This window comes from Asterias amurensis, chromosome 7 (genome assembly GCF_032118995.1).
Source record: "Asterias amurensis chromosome 7, ASM3211899v1".
NCBI classification, from domain to species: domain Eukaryota; kingdom Metazoa; phylum Echinodermata; class Asteroidea; order Forcipulatida; family Asteriidae; genus Asterias; species Asterias amurensis.
The window spans coordinates 22,582,646-22,606,125 of NC_092654.1; the positions used below are offsets into that span (position 1 = coordinate 22,582,646).

The 23,480-nt window shown below is 37.3% G+C and overlaps 1 protein-coding gene across 1 annotated transcript; it reads right to left on the bottom strand.

The window, feature by feature from the left end:
• Positions 1-155: 155 nt before the first annotated feature.
• LOC139939871 (uncharacterized) lies at positions 156-22,438 on the bottom strand. Its single transcript, XM_071936025.1, has 10 exons — positions 22,146-22,438; positions 15,055-16,749; positions 13,579-13,700; positions 10,122-10,180; positions 8,697-8,872; positions 6,139-6,463; positions 5,109-5,241; positions 4,491-4,595; positions 1,521-1,652; positions 156-780 (listed from the first exon to the last, which is right to left on the bottom strand). The coding sequence occupies exons 1-10, from the start codon at positions 22,237-22,239 to the stop codon at positions 763-765; spliced, it is 2,859 nt and encodes a 952-aa protein (XP_071792126.1). The 5' UTR covers positions 22,240-22,438; the 3' UTR covers positions 156-762.
• Positions 22,439-23,480: the final 1,042 nt, after the last annotated feature.

Consider the following 23,480-nt stretch of genomic DNA (forward strand, 5'->3'; position numbering starts at 1 on the left):
ATTTAATGGATACATATTTATTTGTACAATTTGGTTTAAAATTATGTATAAGAAAGGAAAGGGACAGTGCATCGAGTTGTTGGACATGGGGACATCTCAGAAGAGGGTACTTATGTACAAAAATAAAAGAGTAAGTTAAAGGCACTGCACACTATTGATTCCCAACCTATGCAACAAAATAACAAACCTGTGAAATGTTGAGCTCAATTGGTCGTCGAGTTCCGAGAGAATATTGAAAGAAAACAAAAAACACCCTTGTCTCACAAGTTGTGTGCTTTAAGAAGCCCCGGCTGATGTCTCGAATTCAATTCAAATAATTAATTTAGTGAGAAATTACTTCTTTCTCAAAAACTACGTTACTTCCGAGGGAGCCGTTTCTCACAATGTTTTATACTACCAACAGCTCTCCATCGTGCTCGTTTCAAAATAAAGTTTTTAAGCTAATCATTATTTTGAGTAATTACCAATAGTGTCCACTGCCTTTAAAATTTAACAATTTGGAGGACCCTCTGTCACATATTAACATAGTATACAATAATTGCCTCAGTAACATGGCCTTAACGTTGCAACATACTTCTTGGAAATTGTGATTAGATCAACAAATAAATGTCCAATTCATACAATCATTAATCCAATTTGGGCTGCACTGAAGTTCACTGACTGTAGAAAAGTCATCAAAGACTAAAACCACAAACCGACCGCTTGGAGGCAAAGGTTGGTTCACAATCACTGGTAGCTCATCCAATGTCCATGTTGATTCAATTAGAAATAAATATTCTCCTGAAATAACAAACATTTTGCTTTTGAAATAGAGTTCAAGTCAACACGATAACCTAATCTTTCATTACATTATAGTTGTATTAGTGATACCAACTAACTATGATTTAATTATTAGCTAAGCTGTTGAAATGTAGGTTTCGATAAGGTATGAGATACATAATAATGAGTAACGTCTAAGGTTTTTTCATAGAAATCTTCAAAATATGCAGAGCGACAACACGTTTTTGTTATCTTAAGTGTTTTTTCCCGCCAAACTCCCCCACCCCTTCATACTCTGTACTCCTTTTGTTTATTTATCATTGTATTTATTGTTCTATACAATGTTTTAAATGTTTGTGTTTGTTGGTTTTTTGTTTGTTTAATGTACTCATTTATTTAATTATTTATTTGTTAATTATTCATATTTAATTATTTATTTACGTTACCCTTTTATCCGTTTCTTCTTCCCCCATTTGGTATAACCTGCTATATTTTGGTTGGCTCGGTGGACTCTTGTCTTGAATTTCACCTCTTGTGGACCCCGGTTCTCGAATCCCACCTCAGATTTAAGACTTACACGTGGATTGACTTTTCAGTCCATACCTGGATGTGTGTGTCTTCCCATTGGACGGGATTTCAAAACTGAACATTTGTTCTTGTTTCCTATTCACCCTAATAATTACTCGCTAGCTGCTGTGGTTTGGATGTGTAGCCAAATAAAATAAAAAGTAAAACTAGGAATTAAAATTGGTTTATCTCACCATTGCCTGGGGCGTTGGAGGTTCACCGATGTCCTTTTCAACAGCAGCAGCATCTGATACACCAGGGGTAGCCTGGGAACCATCATCCATACATAGCTTCACTACAGGGACATCCTGGCAATAGCTAGTTATCTAATGACATAATATAAAAACAAAAGGCCAATTTACCAATAATATTTCTCATCCATATCACGCCAACGCGATCGTGAGGTATATAACAGTAAAGTTAGTTTGATATTGGACATTAGACATTCGCATAGGTTTGTACGGTGAATGTCTACCCTGAACATTGATATTGGATATTGGTAATTCCCATAGGTTTGTACAGTGAATGTCTACCCTGTACATCGATATTGGATATTGGACATTCCCGTGGGTAAGTACAGTGACTGTCTACCGTGTACATCAATATTGGATATTGGTCATTCCAGTAGGTTTATACAGTGAATGTCTACCTTGTACATCGATATTGGATATTGTACATTCCAATATGTTTGCACAGTGAATGTCTAACCGGTACATCAGTATTGAATATTCCAGTAGGTTTGTACAGTGAATGTCTACCTTGTTTATCGATATTGGACATTGGATATTGAACGTACATATTATTGAGAAACTGGCGGGAATTCACGCTCACATAAGCAGCGGTTTAAAGTCGCCTGGAAGTGTTATTTTGTCAAAATAAAGCTTTTATCACTATATATGTTTTTTGATGAGTGGAATGTGAATAAACAGTTCAGGGCGCTGTTTATGACGTCAATCGAGGCGCGATATTTGAAGAGAAAATGCTGCACAGCGCTGAAAAAAAGACGTCGGACCGGCACTAGGCACTATTGCTCTTGTGAGCCTGACCAGCCATGCAGACTGACCCCATATTTAGTTGGTTTGCTGCATCCAGCAGCAATACATTTGGTCGCCATTGCCGGAAAAATGCAAGAAAAAAACTTTTTTCGAAACGTACAAACTCACGACTTGGATTTGCATGTACTTTGCACGTGTGTTTACTCTACGCATCAAGGCAAAGTCTGCCTCGATTGAGGTCACACAAGGGGTAGGCGGAGTCAACCCCCAAACAACTTTATATATTTTTTAAACATATAAATCGTTACAAACAATTACTAAAAAAATTGTTTTATTGTTAATAAACATAATTATACTCTTATTATGTTTGGAAAAATAAAGATTCTGTTTCCAGGTGACTTTAACCATTGCAAAACGTTCCGCTCATTCGCATTTGCGTCAGATGTAAAACAATTCAAATTCGTGTTTTAAAGGCACTGAACAAGTTTGGTAATTGTCAAAGACCAGTATAATCACTTGGTGTATCCCGACGAATGCATAAAATAACAAAACTGTCACAATTTTGACTCTCAACTGGTCATCGAAGTTGCAGGAGAATAATGAAAGAAAAAACACCCTTGTTCCAGAACTTTGTGTGCTTTTAGATACATAATAAAGTGCATCAGCTGAAGTCTTTTATTTGAGTGAGAAATTACCTCTTTCTCAAAAACTGCGTCGCTAGAGGGAGCCGTTTCTCACAATGTTAATTGCAGCTCTCCGTTACTTGTTTCAAAGTAAGTGTTTATGCTATCAATTATTTTGAGGTCCATGCAGTCCCTTTAATCACAAACGTTCCTTCATTCGCATCAAATGTAAAACACGTTTCAGTTTCGTGTTTTAATGACAATAGAAAGAACTATCTACCCTTGTCTTTCATTGCTATCTTATTAAAACACTCAAAATTTAATATGTTATCCACACGATAACAAAACATCTTGTTAATATTTTATACAAAATCATCAAACTCTTCGTATCGGTGAATTATCTATTTATCATGTTTTCGCGAGGATCCTCTGATCGGTTTACCCGTAATCTATTGAGACATTAATCAATCGTGTTTACGACGAGCAATTTCGTTTTTTTAATTTTTTTTATTGAGGAAAGCCTGCATTTTAAAAAAAAATATTTTTTGATTTCTGCCTCTAGCTACCGGGCAATCTCGGTGGTTGGTATGACGCTACACTACAATTGCAAATGTCATGGGTTCGAATACTGCCCGAGTTATATGCCTGTGATATCTGTTCACAGGACTCGGGAAAGTACAGTGCTAGTACACATCGGTGTGTATGGGTAAAATCCAAAATGAACATTTTGGTGTGAAGTCTCGTACTTAAAAAAATAAATAATAATGAGGCCAGCCTCCTTGCCGTGTCCCTACATAAACAAGCACGAAACTAAATATATTTGGAGGCATCATGCTGAGGCCTTCACTCTGCAGTGTATCGACCACGTAAGACTTCGAAACTCGTGGATAACGTCAGAGTGGCCTCTACCTTAAAGACAGTGGACACTATTGGTAACTACTCAAAATAATTATTGGCATACAACTGTTCTTGGTGACGGGTAATGGGGAGAGGTTGATGGTATAAAACATTGTGAGAAACGGCTCCCTCTGAAGTGCCATAGTTTTCGAGGAAGAAGTAATTTTCCACGAATTTGATTTCGAGACCTCAGATCACCCATCTACACGCACACAACTATGCTGTGACAAGGGTTATTTTTCTGTCATTGTTATCTCGCAACTTTGATGACCGATTGAGCTCAATTTTTTACAGGTTTGTTATTTTATGCATATGTTGAGATACACCAACTGTGAAGGCTAGTCTTTGACAATTACCAATAGTGTCCACTGCCTTTAAGTCATATCCCCGTCCATAATCACCTTTCACCTACATTCATATTATGCAGTCAACCGAAAGTGCAGCTGTAAAACATCACCTTGGACCAATCAAAACACAGATATAGAAAGCTTACGTCACTGCACGTTTATCCAATGAAATTATTGTATCCAATGAAATCGCTGGTTCTGAAAAGCAATTACCTGTCTTTACCATTGCGGATAAAGACAGGGGACCAGTTTATAAAGACAGAGTATAAGACTTTTTTAACGGAGATCGGGGGAGGACTTACCCTTGGCTGAGGGCGTCTTTCGTCAATGATATCAATATATTCATTTTCTCCTTCGTCTTGTTTGCCGAATGTACTTGCTGGACCGTCAAGACCTCCTGAGAAAGCCTGGGGATAATTAGAGGAAAAGAGCGCCCTTAAATTAATCAAAATCAATCGAAAACGTTGACGGTTTCTTTTTAAATCCTCGATTAAAAACTACATGTTAACATCATTATATCGTTGCGGTAGGCGATATACCTGCTAAAAGAGAGGATTCGAACTGCCTCTATAGCTACCGGGCATTCTCGGTAGTCTGGTTGTTAAGACACTGCTCTAGATTGGCAAGAGTCATGGGTTCGAATCCCACCCGAGTAATGTCTTTGATTTTTTTCATAGAACTCAGGAAAGTACAGTTAGCAGTGATTCCACACACATTGGTGTAAGGGTAAAACCAAAAACCTAAAAACTACATGTTAATATAGTGTTTTTTTAATATTTTTATTTCATATTTTTTTAAAGATTCCCTTCCATCCCTGAATTTTATAATAGACTAAACTTCAAATAAATATGTGAAAGATATCATATTAATGATGTACCAGCAATAAAAAAGTATACCATGGTACTTGTTTATTAGCCTACCGTGACATGGTTTGACGGACCGCTCCGTCCAGGCACCAGACTATCGTCAAGTGCATGGGAGTTCAGCATGTACACTTCCCCGTCGAAGTCGTCCCCAGTGAGAAAACTTTTTTTTCGAGCCCCTGTTAAGTTCCTGCGAGGGGAAACAAACAATTAGGTGAGGTAATGATAATTCATTTGTAACCATATTAGGGTTGGATTCTATATAAATATAGGTTAAAAGTTACCCCCCAAAATCACATAAACTTTAAACAATAATGATACTATATTTACAAGTTGTAGCTGAAGCTGTTTAAAAAGTAAACAAAAATTATTAAACGATGGCCATGATTCATGAAGGTTAATTTCAATAGTTAAATTTTAATGAATTATTAAAAAATACTATGCGAGACAGTTCTTTACACGATATTTTTCTCTCAATCATTTTATTAATTCGTCATTTATTTCAATTTTATGGAAAACTAAAAACAGCAATTGAATAATCACCAGCTAAACTTCAAAAGGTTACATACAGCTTACATAAACTTAAATTCTTTCTTCCGTGTCTTTATGATGAAAACACCAAGTATATCAATTTAAATACCCCGGTTTTGCAGTATAAATTACCAGTGGGGGTGCTATTCTTGTAAATAGTGTACTATTTTATGTATTGTTGCTTTATTTACTTATTCGCTTTCGTTTTAGAAGTGTCAGATTATGGAATCCGATGTGTTATTATAGATTACAATATCACTCTTGCCTTCGTTTGTTATAATATTATTTGATTGAATGCATATTAATTTATATAAAATACAGTAAAATTAAATTGAGATATAATGTTATGTCCTTTTGTTTCATACTTTTTCAATATGGTCTGGGGGTCGTCTGAGAGTGTCTGGATTATCATGTTTCTTTATTTACGTGTTGTCGTCCCTTATACTGTATAGTGTGATGTAACTTTTATAAATCTTTTTATCTTCTCCGTTTTGGGAGGTTTTGAGGAAATAAGAGAACAAAATAAAGAAAAAAAATATGTAGCTGTTCTTCGTACCTGTTTTGACATCTCCTGCAGCATAGATACAACACAACAGCAACCACGATGATCAGAAAACCAGCACCGAAACAAACCCCAACGAGGACCCATATTTTACTGACGAACACCTCGCATCTCCCTCCGCTAATCCACGCCTCGGCATTATCCGTACACTGACAGACTGGCTCCGCATTGGATGCCTGGCTGCAGACTCCACGCTGATTGCAGTAGTCTGGTGTGCCTTTACATGGAGATCTACATATGACGTAACCATTGACACACTGTGGCTCGAGGAAGTCATCACAGGTTGCTTGATTTATTAACGAGCAAAAGTCTGATAAATCTGCCATAAAAACAAACAAAAATTTTAACAATTAAATATTAACAGATGTTCATTTGCATCGGGGATATAAAATATATTCATTTTGGTTTTACCAATGTACACAGATGTGTGCTAGCACTGTATACAGTATTTTCCCGAGTTCTGTGGTAAAAAATCACAGGCATATGCCTGGTTAGGATTCGAACCCACGACCTTTTTAAAGCAGTGTCATACGAACTATCTAGCGTATTCATGACTACAAAAGGGCAACATTATACGCTGTTATTTATTTAACCTTTTGAAAGTCAGTATAATGTTAATTGTATATAAACTAACAGTAGGCCTACAGAAGAAAAAAACAAGAAATTACATATTCAAACACACACACAAAACAGGTATTCAAAGACGAGCAGTAATCAATTGCTTATACACGAGTTACAGTTTAAAGGAACACGTTGCCTTGGATCGGTCGAGTTGGTCTTTGAAAAGCGTTTGTAACCGTTTTTTATAAAATGCATATGGGTAGAAAGATGTTGTAAAAGTAGAATACAATGATCCACACAAACATGCCTCGAAATTGCGTGGTTTTCCTTTTACCTCGTCGACTAACACGGTCGGCCATTTATGGGAGTCAAATTTTTGACTCCCATAAATGGCCGACCGTGTTAGTTCGCACAGTAAAAGGAAAACCACGCAGTTTCGAGGCAAACTTGTGTGGATCATTATATTCTACTTTTAAAACATCTTTCCAACCATATGAATTTTATTAAAAAAACGGTTACAAACGCTTTTTATAGACCAACTCGTACGATTCAAGGCAACGTGTTCCTTTAAACAAGTAATTGTTGAATATTTATCTGCCAGTGGTTTGTTGTTGTTGATGTAAAGGTCACCAGTCAACAAAACAAGCTTCTAGCAGAGAGGGCTGCATTTAAGGCAATAAAATCCCCAATAATTACTGTACTCTTTGTTCTATTAGAAATCACAAACTTGAAAAGGTTATCTTTTACATTAGGCATAATGTAATCCTGAGATAACCATAACATTTTTAAACGAAATGGACAGCAAAAAGAAAAAGTGCATTGTACGTTATTTTGAACTGGAGTGACGACATTTTAAATGTCTCACAACATGTGATTGGTATGCCTATCTATAGACATAATACCTCTGGCTTATATGGGACCGTTCAATTATTTTAAACCCTCTATAAATGTAGATTTTTTTTATTATATTCAGTAAATTTAAAACTACATTTTAAATGTGGTGGTCATTCGACGCATGCAAAGACTGGAAGACCACTTGGATCTAAAAGATTACAGAATTTAAACTCAGTGTGTTTCTGTCTGAGTTGGGCTAGCATCTTCCACATGATTTATGCGATCTGTCAGAACTCACAGTAATCCAGTCGCTTTTATGCTTCGGTGAATTGCTTGGCCAAAAGAGGGAATAGTGTTTTTGAGAACTCACAAAATAACAAGAAATGTAAAGGCCTAATTCAAAGCGCAAAAACGGTGGTTAGCGATTTGAGATATTGCCGAAAATCTGGGGCGATTATGTCCACAAAGGACAAATAATCCCGAACAGATTGAGAATGTTTTTTAATATATTTCTTTCTAGGGTATCATGGCCGAGTGGTTAAGAGCATCGAATTCAAGTTCTGGTGCTAAGTCACCAGAGTGTGGGTTCGAATCCCGGTCGTGACACTTGTGTCCTTGAGCAAGATACTTTACTATAATTGCTTCTCTTCACCCAGGGGTATAAATGGGTACCTGCGAGGGTAGAGGTTGATATTGTGAATGAAAAGCCTTTGGGGCGATATAAACTGTTGCCCAGGTTGTGTACTTCAAAGGGAGCTGAGAAACATTAAACAAAAAAAAGATGTTATTTGCCCTTATGGAGCAACTTGCGCCATAAACGTTGCGCAAGTGGACTTACGCAGTTGCGTAAAGTTCGTGAAATCGGCTACAGGGCACTTAAAGCGCATTGAAACGGTTATTGTGAAATGCGCTATATAAGAATTGTTATTATTAAAAACACGTTCCTTTGGGAATGTCCCTCAACATGATATACATTATCAACAGATTGTGTGTATTCCTGGTAGGGATTTTTATTCCTGCTTGGACATAATATTCACTCCGGATGCTCGGCGATATCTAAACAACGCAACCACCTTTTGATTGATAAACTTTTGAACGGTTCCAAAAAACCAAGGGTAACTTCACCTTTTAACCAACACAAACAATAACTGTGTTACCTTCTGGGGGATTGCAGTTTGTGCATTCCACCACCGTTAAGTTTCCAAGCTCTCCGTCAGTAACGGCTTGAGCCACTGTAAGGTCAAACACCTGCTGTCCTGTCAGGCTTTGATCTTCCGGTCTCATGGTGGTGAAGTTGTACACAGCATTTTGCCTAATGATAACACTACCTTTCCTGTTTACAAGAAAATTGAGATAAAACAATGTTGGTCATTTTAATCATTATAATCCTCCGTAAACATCCCCAATATTTGGGTGGGTTTTAATTCCTTTTATAAAGATCTTACTATTGGATTTATTAACTGAAACGGTTAACTGAATTGATTTAAATTGAGTTGAATTAAATTGAATTTGTTTAATTAGGATGTCCATTGCGGTCAAGGGTCATAATTGCAGAAAAAATACAGTAGAAAAAAACAGACTATAAACAACAAAAAAAAAGTCACTGTAAACATATATAGTACAATATGTCACAATATCAAAAACGTAGGCGTTTAACCACTGATACAACACTTGCAATCATCACGCACTACTTATATAAAATAGTTATGTACAATGCAGGATAATTTTAAAGAATTTCACAATGTGATGCTATTCAAAGGTTATAGTTGTACTTAAAGGAGGTGTGTTTTATATTATTAATTTAGATAAGCTAATGTTTAACCTGTTTAAAAATGTCAAAACCACTTAACAAACATCGCTCAAACAGCCATAAAAATGAACTGTCATCGTGATTCAACACAAGAAAGCCACGTGATTGAACCACTAGAGAATTAAGTTGACATCATAGGATAGCAAAATAACACCAATGTAATAATGTTGGCAAAAATAAATGTTATTTTAACACCCTGTGGTGTAAATTGTGATATTTCGCTTTCGTTACATAATATTATTATATGATGTGACAACACCACGGTGGTGACCGATTTGGTGTTGGTGACAACTTGTGTAGTATGGGATTGGAGGTATTGCATCGTTAGATATCAATATATTATATTTGGTGTTACTTGTGTGTATCTACTTACATAGATTATGTTCTGTTGATAACTTGTCTTGCTTTATATCCTACTTTTACTTTCACAATATTTGGCTTCAGGCCGGCAACCTTTTAAATATTTTGACCGATTTGATATTGTTGACAATGTTCTTAATGTCTGTCTTAAGAATGGCTTTAACTACCCTTTTTTTTTTAAGTATACCAGTTTGGTATTTTCAATAAGATTAAGCTCAACTGTTAGGGACATTACCTTTAACTACTGTCAGTATTGCGCGTCAAGAGTTAAGTGCATTGAACAATGACGCACATTGTATTACCATAATAGGGACTAGCGAATGCATTAACCCAACAATGGCATTTAATGATTATGTTTCGTGAACTCAAGTGGTTTTTAGGAATGTAAATGAAACTATTTGTTTCCCCTCACCTTAGTTGAAGTATTTCAACTCGTAAAAATCCATCGATACGGCTGTATAGAGCCTCGACCTAAGGGAGTAGGAATTGATAGAGTTGTGTTAAAATACATAATTATTTACTTCATTCATCATAAATTCAAGCACGGATTGGCAGTAAGTCCAAAACCAAACATTATGCCTACATGGTAATAGCATAATAATACAAAAAGCTGTGTTAGTCTAGGGTAGATAGAACAAGGAGTGACGTGGCAATTAAGTAATGCCTAATAACATTTGACTAAATAATAGCTGCATGAACCTTCCCAGATCTATACTTCATCAGATGGTAATCAATTATAAAATAAGTATTATGCTTTACGCTTCTTCCAGGCAAAGTGTGCGACAAAAGGTCGAAAACAATAAAATGGCTCTAGACATAAATATATGTAGTAGTACTAGGCCTGCAATATAATTGTTGCTTGTTGTTGCTAAAATTGTAGAACTTTACCTTCCTATATATAATAACTTATGAATGGCAAACAAGCGTTCACGCTCCGTTTTCATTGTTAAAGTGGACACTAATGGTAATTACTCAAAATAATTATTGTTATAAAGCCTTACTTAGAAACGAGTAATGGGAGCTGATGATATAAAATATTGTGAGAAACGGCTCCCTCTGAAGTAACGTAGTTTTCGAGAAAGAAGTAACTTTCCACGAATTTGATTTCGAGACCTTGAATTAGATTTTGAGGTCTCGAAATCAAGCATCCAGCTGAAAGCACACAACTTCGTGTGACAAGGGTGTTTTTTCTTTCATTATTATCTCGCAACTTCGATGCCCAATTGAGCTCAAATGTCACAGGTTTGTTATTTTGTGCATATGTTGTACACCAAGAGAGAAGACTGGTCTTTGACAATAAATTACCAATGGGAGTTAATGGGTAGCGACCTTTCCCTTAGCGACAGCATTCCCTTGATTCGGCACTAATTGCGCTCATTCTGTCAATTTGGTTGAGAGCATCTGTCAGAAATCAATTTATGTCCCATTTTGATTAATTTTCATTGTCATTTCTTGATCGTTAACCAGCAGGAAAACTGTATAAAACGATAATCAATTAACGGTGGTATTTGCATGAGGAGGGCTTCGCCCTGCACTGGATGAACACAATATAAATTTAAAGCAATTCGACAAACAAATATAAAAATTGTGCAATGTTATGATCAAAATGTCAATTCAGCATAAAATAAAGATTATTTAAATAATTTGTACACTTTAAAGGAGGATTTGTTAACATTTATTTATGCATTGAGACTTAATTGATATACGGTAACCCATTCAAAACGAGTGTTTTTCAATATAGTCTATACCAGATTTAAAAAAAAAACAACTTCGAGCGGCATTTGTGAGTAAAAGTTGGTAACAGACCTGATTTAACCTGAATACCGAGGCTAATTTTGAGTCCTTCACCGTGAATTTTATTTTTAAACAATACAGAAAACCTAGCAGACGAGAAAAAAATCCAGTTTGTGTGTTGCTGGCAGTATAACGCATTGTTAGTGGTGTTTGTACACACGGACAAATTTCACACAAGAAGATGATCATAAGATTCAGAAACAAAGGACAACAAAATAATATATGTCCCCTCCATTGATAAAACAATCCACCTCTCCCTTTTAAGTTGGGTGTGAAGAACAAGAAAAACAAATCTCTTTATCTATTATTACCACTCAATCCACAAGTATACACTCCTATTGTTTTTGTATGACAGGGTTTTTTTTCAGAATAGTTCAAGATATAGAGTGCAAATATCAAGCAACATTTTGAAGTGTTTCAGTTTGATGTCACTTTATATAATGTCCAATAAATAACTCAATGTACATAAATTATAAACAAATGTGTTGTAGTATTTGGGCTCCCATCCCTGTCCTTACAGAAACGTTTCTATAAAAGAAAAAAACAGAATTAATAGTACACAACACATAGCAATTCAATTGAATAATGACTTGCGAAAAAACACAAATCATCATGCAGATGGACTATCATTCAGGAAACTGATAATCAAACATACAATTTTGTAAACATGTAAATTTCCTTTCGGGAGATACAGTTACATGACAATACAAAAATGCCTCTATGGAGTCGACGCATAGCATTCCATTCAAGCTGATATTTCCCAAAATCCAATAGTGTTTTTCATAAAATTAACCTGATTTTATGTTATGATATATGATATAATTATACCGGAGAAGGTATCCGTGTAGTACTGAAACAACACTGACACAGATACATGTACAGCAGCTTGGTGCAAGGAGGCATCTTCTTTTCAGTGTATGTCATCCTTTACAGCATCCACTTATGTACAGAGTCATCTAAATCAAAAATCATATACTATCACATTGCAAAGAAGTCCACTTTTTTGTTTAGCAAAACAATTTGCCACAGTTTGTACTCCAAACTCTGATTGCTAATATCGAAGATACGCACACCTTTCATGAATGACATTGCTGCGTCCTAGCTGACATACAAAAATAAATTATAGGAGTCTATACTTGTGGATTGAGCGGTAATAATGAATTAAGAGATATTTGTTTTTTTCCTTGTTTCTCACACCCAGCTGAAGAGAGGGGTGAATTGTTTTAGCAATGAAGGGGATACATATTTTGTTGTCCTTTGTTTCGGAATCTTACTGTCGTGCGTGAAACGTGTACGTGTGAAAACACGACTAACAATGTGTTGTACTGCCAACAAACAAACAACTGGAATTTATTCTTTAATTGTAAGCCTTCAACAGTTAGATTGGTTCGTCAACTGTGGAGAATACTTTCTAAAACGGGGAGAATACTTTCTAAAACGGGGTGAATTGTAATCGAAAAATGAGTTACTTTAAAATTCCATAAAATCAAATTTTTTGACTGGTAAGATAATTTCAAGCCATGAGTGTGGACCTAAAAGGTAACCTATTCAAAAACAGGGAGCACTGAAAAGTTGATATACAATACAATTGTCTGTATGATTGTTGAGTCTAGACTACACCTGGTAGGCCTACCTGTTTAAGTAGTCTAGGCCTACATTATAAGAGAAAATAATCAACTGGTGTTTTTAACAACAGAGAAATTATGTTCAAATAATAAATAACTCTTTATTAGAAAAAAAAACACCAACTCAAATACTTTTAAATTTACATTGAAAGCACCTGTTGGTCCCTCTGAAAGTGCAATTTGGTTGTATATACATCCAGTACAATCAAAAAAATGTCACGGATACCTGACCTGCACCGTGGTACCTGCCCTGTATGGTATCCTGACAACATCAATGTGGAACCACAGCAGAACCTGACTATTTTTCACGTGAGAAGTCCGTCGTCTGCTAGGTTTTCTGTATTTTTTTAAATTTAATTTTTCAGGGCTGAAGGACTAAAAATTAGCCTAAGTATTCACTATTTTCGGACTCAGCGCCCCAAAATAACGACACAAACAAATGTCACTTACCCCAGCCTTATATTTGATGATCAATTCCTCACACTGTGTCGACGATGAATTCATTTCGGGTCGACACAACGTCGACTCCTCTGAAATCGCTAACTCTATAAGGATTGTCTTCTCAGGATTATCTGCTCAGATAATAAAATAAAATAAATCATAATTTTATAAGCTGGTGAAAACTCTGCTAAGCAAATTCCTATTTCTAAGTAAGAAACGAGTGGGGTACCAGTCAAAGCAATGTAATGAACGGTATTTGGAGCGGTAACCTATGTTTAGCTACGCAAGAGTTTTCTGTGCTAAACAAGTTTGTGTGTGCTTATATGCTTTATAATATTGGACCCAGCAGCTGGTGGGTACAATTCAACAACATTTATTGCCATTTCACAATCAATATTACAGGTATCATACAAAATAAAGACATTAAAACAGCTAATTATACTAAATAATAATAGGAAGAAAAGGACAGAGTATATAAGTGAAATGGTGGCAATCCCCGGTGAGCGTTTGCTTGATTTAGGGATGCCATACAGGACAAGACAAACAACGGACACAAAATAAAAACACATTTACAGACATACGGACAGACAAGAGGGCAATCAAACAACACTAACAGAAATAACTTCAATAATTTACATGTTTAACATTTAAGGGTGTGCAAATCATTGGTAAGGTTTAACTTTATAAAGCAAGATTAGTTTACTTCAAAAACTGGGGTGTTAAATTTAACACCATTGGTGTGGTAACATAACGTTTCTTTAATACGCTGTTATAAATTTTAAAACTTTTGTTTTACTATCCGTATGTGACACAACCCTCATATCGATGTTAAAGCCATTATACACTTTCGGTAAACAGTATTGTCCAAAGGCCCACACTTCGTATATCACAACTTATATATAAAATAACAAACCTGTGAGTCGGGAGAAAATAACGGGACACCCCACCCTTGTTTTCCGCACGTTTCGCAGTGTCATGAGATGTGTTTAAAATAAATCCGTAATTCTCGATATCGAGAATTGATCATTGTTTTTTTTTTTTTTTTTTTTAAAGTAAAGCATTTCATGGAATAATATTTCAAGAGAAGTCTTTCACCATTACCTTCTGTAAACCCTGTAGGTTATTTGTAAATCTGTGGACTTTTTTTTCCTGTTCCGAAAGTGTCCAATGGCTTTAACTCTTTAACAGTTTTGTGCAGTGTACACAACTCGCATTGTAAACAGGTTGTAACGGTAGACAAACTTAGCTCGGATCTCGTGAATCCATAACCTAATGCAAACAAACATAATGACGGGTTTTCCACTATTGTCTTGTGACTCTAATGACCAATTGGGCTAACTTGATTTTTTTTTCTATTATATCATGTACTCACAAAATGGATGGTCTGTGATAAAAACAAAAATTTCCCACGAGCTTTTAAGAGAAACCAACTTTCCTTTGGACGGGCAACCCTAACAAAATTTTGAAAAGAAGAAAGTCGCTTACTTTTAAAAACTGGCGGTCGATCACTTGGTACGTTAGGTGTCTCCGTCGGACCATACGTAGTCTCTTGAGGGGGTGCAGATGATGATAATGATCTAATATCCGTGGTCATTTCATTTCCATTCACAGTGGAGAACGTCACGGTGACTTCTTGATCAGTTGTGGAGGTTTCAATTTCTGAAGTTGTAAAGTTAATTGATGGTGTATTTGTGGTGTTTGGTGTAAAAGTGGTATTGTCAGGTTGAACAGTTGTGAGGTTGTTGAATGTTTCTGTAGGTGTAACAGGGCTACTGAATGGTGTATTTGTGGTGTGTGGTATAGATGTGGAACTTTCAGTTTGACCTGTTGGTGTCACAGGGCTACTAAAGGGTGTTGTGGTGTTCGATTCGAAGGTAGAATTGTCTGGTTGTTCTGTAGGCGTTACAGGGCTACTGAATGGTGTATTTGTGGTGTTTGATATAGATGTGGAATTTTCAGTTTGACCTGTTGGTGTCACAGGGCTACTAAAGGGTGTTGTGGTGTCCGATTCGAAGGTAGAATTGTCTGGTTGTTCTGTAGGCGTTACAGGGCTACTGAATGGTGTATTTGTGGTGTTTGATATAGATGTGGAATTTTCAGTTTGACCTGTTGGTGTCACAGGGCTACTAAAGGGTGTTGTGGTGTTCGAATCGAAGGTAGAATTGTCTGGTTGTTCTGTAGGCGTTACAGGGCTACTGAATGGTGTATTTGTAGTGTTTGGTATAGAAGTGGTAATGTCAGTTTGCTCAGTTGTGAAGTTGTCAGATGTTTCTGTTGGTGTTTCGAGTGTACTAAATTGTGTATATGTGGTGTTTGATATGACGGTGGAAGTGTCAGGTTGCTCTGTTGTGGCGTTTTCAAGTGTTTCCGTCGGTGTTACAATGCTAATGTATGGTGTATTTGTGGTGTTTGATATAACGGTGGAAGTGTCAGGTTTTTCTGTAGTGCCGTCTTCTACTATTTCCGTAAGAAAAATAGTCGAGATGCCAAGTTCCGTGGAGTTCTCGATCGGCTCTGTTGGAGTTGTAAACCAGACTGTCGTTACGTCAGTTGCTGTTTCAGACACCTGTGTTGGTGTTGAGAAGTTGCCCATTGGTGTTGCTGTTTCAGACACCTGTGTTGGTGTTGAGAAGTTGCCCATTGGTGTTGCTGTTTCAGACACCTGTGTTGGTGTTGAGAAGTTGCCCATTGGTGTTGCTGTTTCAGACACCTGTGTTGGTGTTGAGAAGTTGCCCATTGGTGTTGCTGTTTCAGACACCTGTGTTGGTGTTGAGAAGTTGCCCATTGGTGTTGCTGTTTCAGACACCTGTGTTGGTGTTGAGAAGTTGCCCATTGGTGTTGCTGTTTCAGACACCTGTGTTGGTGTTGAGAAGTTGCCCATTGGTGTTGCTGTTTCAGACACCTGTGTTGGTGTTGAGAAGTTGCCCATTGGTGTTGCTGTTTCAGACACCTGTGTTGGTGTTGAGAAGTTGCCCATTGGTGTTGCTGTTTCAGACACCTGTGTTGGTGTTGAGAAGTTGCCAATTGGTGTTGCTGTTTCAGACACCTGTGTTGGTGTTGAGAAGTTGCCCGTTGGTGTTGCTGTTAGCGAGATACTGAGGGGTTGTTCAGAGCTGCTAGACGGCTCACTCGTTGGGTTCAATGAGCTCTCTGGTGTAGCGAATGTTGTCCTGATAATTTCTGGAAACAGCAATCACAAAAAAGGATAGCAATTAAATCTTCTTCTCGTCCTGGTTAACATCTTGATTATTCTTAAGTATTTCTTGTCATATAACCAAGGAGGCTTCACAAGTGAGATTACATCACTCGTCTGATGAGGAAACCTGTAAATAAGACTGCTTGCTATAATGTGAACCAGCAGCACCAGGTTGAACCTCTTTACTCTTCCACGATAAGTGTTCTGGGTTCTTTTACGTGCACTACCGATCATGTATACAATGGCTAACATGGAGTTTACGGCTATCCACGCCCCCCCCCCCATGGCGCTATACTTTAACACACTGTTTTCCTCTTGTGCAGATGTAGCCCCCCCCCCCCGCGCTCCTAGAACCCTCTAAAGGATTCCTGAGATGCCAAAGCACAATGGGGATACAATAAGGCAGCTCCCCCCCCCCCCCCCACTACACAGTGCCCTCATCGAGCCCCAAATGCCAATCCTGTGACCCATGACTGTAATGTCCAACTCGAAAGACAAAGCACTTTAAATAAAGCATATTGGGTGCGTTCGTTTAGCTTCCCTGGGTCGACTCCGGTGTGTGGCGTTCTGTTTTTCCAGGACGAACGTGTGCAGATAAATTCCCACGTTCGTCCTGAAAAAAAACGCCACACACCGGGGTCGACCCATAGGAAGCTAAACGAACGGACCCTAAGTTCAATGAGGCAGGTGACACGACCGGGACTTGAACCCACACTCTGCTGATCAGAAACAACACAGCTTGAGTCTAATGCTCTTTAAGAACATAATAGCTTATGCTCCTATACACATCACCTCAAGATTAAGTTTCATAAACAGGAAATTGCTGCTAATAAATTAAAATGGGGGACCAGTGGTAAAAATGTAAATGGAATTTTGGCCGTTGATCTTTTTCTGTTAAGCAAAATGTTTCCCCTCCGAAAGTTTTGTGTGCTTACAAGCTTGGTGAAATTGTGGGACAAAACACTAAATTTGGTTAAACACTAGCGTGTTGAACTTGTTTGCCTCGGAAAAGACCGAGCCTTCACAAAACCGCCACCATCGCCCCTACATTGTTGTCCAAAATCCACGTGAACAGAAAGCTCGGTGGTTATTAGGCGGGAATCAACACTATCTTAGGGACTTTAGAATTTGATTATTTGGTAAAATGAACACTTGAGCTCCTGTCTTTCCACCTGTGGCTCGAGCCGTATTGTTAGAAACCGCCACCATTCAATTCACCGCCCAGTGGTGTAAACAGACGAGAATAGTCTTTCGTCGGGACGAGATAAGCTCCTTTTTGACCTTTGAGCTTCCGATTTACCAGACGTAAAGTTCTTAGCCAAACCACTTAAAAATGTAAAAGAAAATGGTGAGATCAGATCAAATAAAAAGGCTTGGACGTTCCAATGTCATTTCGTCACATACTAACCCACACTATGACCACCGAGTTATTCCAAACATTTTAAGGACCCACCCTTGACCAACAATTCCGGTGAGGTTTTGTTGTCTATTAATAATTTATTGATTACGGTTTTGGCGGGATGGGTAGTAAAACAAGAATGCTTGACAACTTCTGGTGTTGGCATTGACACATAATTTTGCGGCAATGCTCTTAAAAGAGTCATAAACCGCTTTTGTATTTCGGTTGCCTTTCCCATGTGCGGCATGTCGTTGGCATGGTGCTAGAAGCAACACTTTGAGTAAACGCCAAACAAACCAACTGATGCAAAATTGTGGGGGAGGGGATTCTAATGGAATTCTACTCCGTGGTAGGCTAAGAGAATATAAAGCAAGACAATTATTAAAAGAACATAATCTACCTGGCAAGCAGATTCACACATGTTGTTACCGCAAACCAATTTGGAGTTCTGTTAAAGCCATTGGACACTTTCGGTAAACAGTATTGTCCAAAGGCCCACTTCGTGTATCACAACTAATATATAAAATAACAAACCTGTGAAAATTTAGGCTCAATCAGTCATCGGAGTCGAGAGAAAATAACGGGAAACCCACCCTTGTTTCCGCACGTTTCGCCGTGTCATGGCATGTGTTTACTATAAATCTGTAATTCTCGTTGTCGAGAATTGATAATTAGTTCAATGTTTTCTCAAAAAAATAAAGCATTTCATGGAATAATATTTCAAGAGAAGTCTTTTACCTTTACCTTCTATAAACCCTGTAAGTTATTTGCAAATTTGTGAACTTTTTTTCTGTTCGAAAGTGTTGGCTTTAATACGAAACAGATCACTTGAACTTCATAAAAAGGAAACGACATTTTGGAGTATCTTGCAATATTGTCATAGCTTTTTCATCAGGACAACATTTTCGATGTCCACATCTTTCAGACTAGTTAGTGATTACAATCGGTACTGAAATTGCTCATGATAATATAATCTAGTGATTTGAAATATATTAATGATATCTATTAATGCGATTATTATGTTTGAAGTACCTACGATCGAGCGGGAAGTGGCTACACGAACAAGCGATATAGAGCACAGCTGAAGTAGGCATAATGTTATGCCCTTCTTGTTGAAACTAGGAAGCAATTCGCTTTTATTGTAACATAAAGACCAGGGCAATATTTCACAGAGTCGCTTCAGCAGGAATATTGCTTGAAAGCTTTCTGCTTATTTAGCAGGACACCAGACAACATGGTACATGTGGAATGATATTTTGGCTGGTAACCTTATTCTGGTAAGCACAATTTGGTTGTGCTTAGCTACAAGTTTTTTTGTGCTTAAGCAGCTGTAATGAATTGGGCCCAGAGCTCCACAAAATAACCGTTTTCAAAAATGTTCTAATGGATTTACCATTGGCATGGCTTTAGCTATGCGACGATGTTTTGGATTGATTTTGTGATATCCTGTACGATATGAGCCAGACTGCATTGTTTCTGACGTCAATTTAGCATGTCAAATATTATTAGGATGAATATCGTTCCAACATGATTTAGCGAAGACCGCACACATATGCATAAGTAGCTATAAAATGCAATTGTATACCGGTACAACATGCATTCAGGAAGTTAAAAATGCCGAGTAATTGGTTTCAGTAATATAGTAATGGTAGTTTCTATTGCAACAGACAAGAGAGTACAGTATATAGAAAACGAGATCAGCTGGGGGCGTGTCATGTAATCGCATTTCAACCAGCAAAATTAATAAAAGAGCCCGGATTCTAGCCAGGGTTAGAGTTAAAGGCGTGGGCCCATTTAGTGTACTCAAAATAATTTATTGTTAGTAAACTTATACATGAGCAATGGAAAGCGGATGATAATATAAAACACTGTGAGAAAAAGCTCTATTTGAAGTAATGTAGTTTTTGAGAAAGAGGTAATTTCACACTCAAATAATATGAAACTTCGCTGAAGCCTTTTATTATGCATCCCAAAAAGCACATAAATTCATGCAACAAAGGTGTTTTTCTTTCATTGTTTTTTTTTTTTTTTGCAAATTCGATGACCATTTTAGAAACAGCTAATTTCTCACTCAAATTATAAATGACTTCAGGCCTGAAGCCTTTTATTAAGCCCCAAATTACACACATTTGTGCAACTTCGATGACCAATGAGAGCTTGTGTGACTTCGATGACCAATTGAGTCAAAATTTTCACAGACTGGAGATTTTTTGAATGTTGGGATACAACAAGTGAGAACACTGGTCTTTGACATTTACCAAAGGTGTCCAGTGCCTTTAAAGTAAATGGAACCAGTTGGATTTAAGCACAAAGCCTACAAAACAAGGAGTAGAGACAATGTAGTAAAACAAACTGACCTCTTTATTTTTGTATTAGTACGAATCGATACCGCAAGCTAAAGTTAGTGTATTATATTTTACAATGTGCCACAGATAACTTATTACGTGCCCTCTTCAGATGGGTGGGGTAATATTTATTTTATAACCAACTTCCTTTTAATGAACCTATAGAAAAAAAGGCAAATTCTTCTGAATGTAATACCGACTTTACAACACCAAACAATTCTTCTTTGAAACAAGCTCAGAGGATGGAGAAATGAAAGCTTTTATAACTGAAGGTTTGGAAACAAGCTTTGGGTTAGTAGGCTGAAAACATGTTTTTGTTTCGCACTATACCAATATACAACCAGTTCCAGGGTGACAAACAGTTCCAGGGTGACAAACAGTTACCATTGTTTAACACTAGTGAATCTAAAACTGTCAATACTTGGTTTTAGTTTCGAAATATATTTATTTAAAAGGGGAATTTTAACGGAAGGTCCCGTACTAAAAGCTGTAATAGCTATGCTGTACAGCGAGGTCAATATTCTGCTAAGTGCTTCAGTAAATACATAAGCTTATGCTATAAGCTTAATGTCAGATTTGACGGATGTCAAATTAATGCTACGTGCCAATTAACTTTTTAGTTGATTAAAGGCTTATTAGTTGGAGCTAAATGATTAGCACACATAAGGCCTATGCCATAAGTACAACATGTCTACAAAATGTCCAACATTAAAAATGTCATCTGGATAAAAATGTTGATCGCAAGTTTGAGGACCGTAGTATATCCAATTTCACACAAATATAAACATTCAAATAATATTATGTTTGAACTCGTTATCAAATATCATATTATACAATTCCTTGTCGAGTCAGATCACTTTTTGAACCTGGCATCCTTATATCTGAGTTAACAGTCATAATAATAAATCTTTAAAACACTTTGACCAAGACTGGGGCCATGTCAACGTCAGGGAAATGGGGTCGTGCTGACCCCAAGAAGTAGGATCGTTCTGTTCTGGTAGCCGTATCTGAAATAGAGGCCCACGGTTTTCAATATTGCTATTGGCTATATAATCGGCTATGTGCTAAAATTTACGAAACCACCAAGCCAAATCTATAACGTGTCCAAAATAATATGTGGTAAAGGTTGCCCAATCAACATAATTTAAAATTAATAAATAAATAAAATAAATATAAACACCATGCCTGATTACACTCTTTTTCTCTTGTACAGATTTACCCCTACTCTAAAATCATCGAGGCCTTAAGAAATCCTGAGACTCCCAGAACACAATGAGGACATAATAGGAGGGGATACACCATGGCACATATCGAGCAGCAACGGGTCACACCCACAGCCGGCAATCTAGCCCTCCTTCCTTGTTGAGGTGCAATGGCTCTCTTTTTTAAACAGTCCAACTACCGGCAATTGGACACGATCAAGTACTGAATGTTTCATCAATTGATTTTTTTTTTTAAATGTACATTTTCTTTTGCAAAGGCTTCACAAGAATTTTTATTTTTATTTTATTCGGATCATCGAGTTCCTTCAATCCCAAAGACATCATAACTGCACAACAAATACCATTCTATAACAAATACTAATTTGCACAAACTTAAACCGTGAATGTTTAAAAAAAGACGGAAAAAATCTTACCTGATCCATCAGCCAATACGGTGTTCAAGTGGCACACCATCAATATCACAACAGCTTTATACACCATCAGACAAGCCTTATAATATCGCGCCATTGTTTCTCAATATAATTCGTCTGTTCCTTAATATTAAACAAAATCTTGTTTTCAAAAGACTTATTCCCGGGACGACCTCTTCATGTATGGAGATGAGTGACTTCCACTGAATTTCCAACGGCCTGGGACAGCAATCAAAAATAATGCCGTGCGTGAGTATTCGTTTCGTTGTTCAATTGTCGATTTTATGGCTATATACTCTTCCTTCACACGCAAATGTCAAAGTGAGCAGTTAATAGTTACACACCGATGCATGCATGACGTCATGGTGTAATGTTTACGCTTGTTTGACGATGGTGGGGGAAACCCAAATTAATTATTAATTGGATGGTTAATAGTTAAGGGTATGCCATTGTGCCTAAAGTTACCGCCCAGTGTAACGCACATTGTTTTGTCATTAGTAGGATTTGAAACTTTGCATATAGTGGAACCGTGGAACTACGATATGGAAATTAATTTGTGGTAACACCATGTAATGACTATCTCTAAATGAGTTGGGTGTTTCTGAAAAGAACATTGGTTTCAACTCGACGTTGCTCTGATCGTCTTCTGGAGAAAGCTGGACTCTGATGCTTCATAAGTACTGTGTTGTGTCATGTTGGAAAAGGAACACTGGGAGGTGGCTTTATTCTAAGCATTGATTTCTTATTTAAAATGCCTTGAGACCGACAACAAAACAGAAAAAAGAACACACAGGGTCTATGTAGGGGAATTCCAAGGGGTGCTCCACAAGGAATGTTTATGGAAGGTTCGAAACTGACAGGGACAAAAGAAAGAACACAAGATGTATCCCCAGTGATGCAAAATCACAGAAGGTTGTTTCATAATTGTTCACTACCTTATGTAGCCTTTAATCAAGGCGCAAGCGGCACCCCCAGATGTAAAGCACGACCCAAGATATCACGCACAAAAAGAACAGAGCGAGCGTGCGCCTTTATTAGTCTAGACCAGATTTCAAAAAACCCAACTTCGAGCGGCATTTTTGAGTAAAAGTTGGTAACATACCTGATTTAACTAATTTGGGGGTGCTGAATCCGAAAATGATGGATACCAAGGCTAATTTTTAGTCCTTGTCCCTGAAAAACCAAATTTAAAACAATACAGAAAACCTAGGAGACGACGGACTTCTCTTGTGAAAAATAGTCAGGTTCTGCTGTGGTTCCATATTGATGTTGTCAGGATACCATACGGGTCAGGTACCCGGGTGCAGGTCAGGTATCCGTAACAAACTTTTGGGTGTA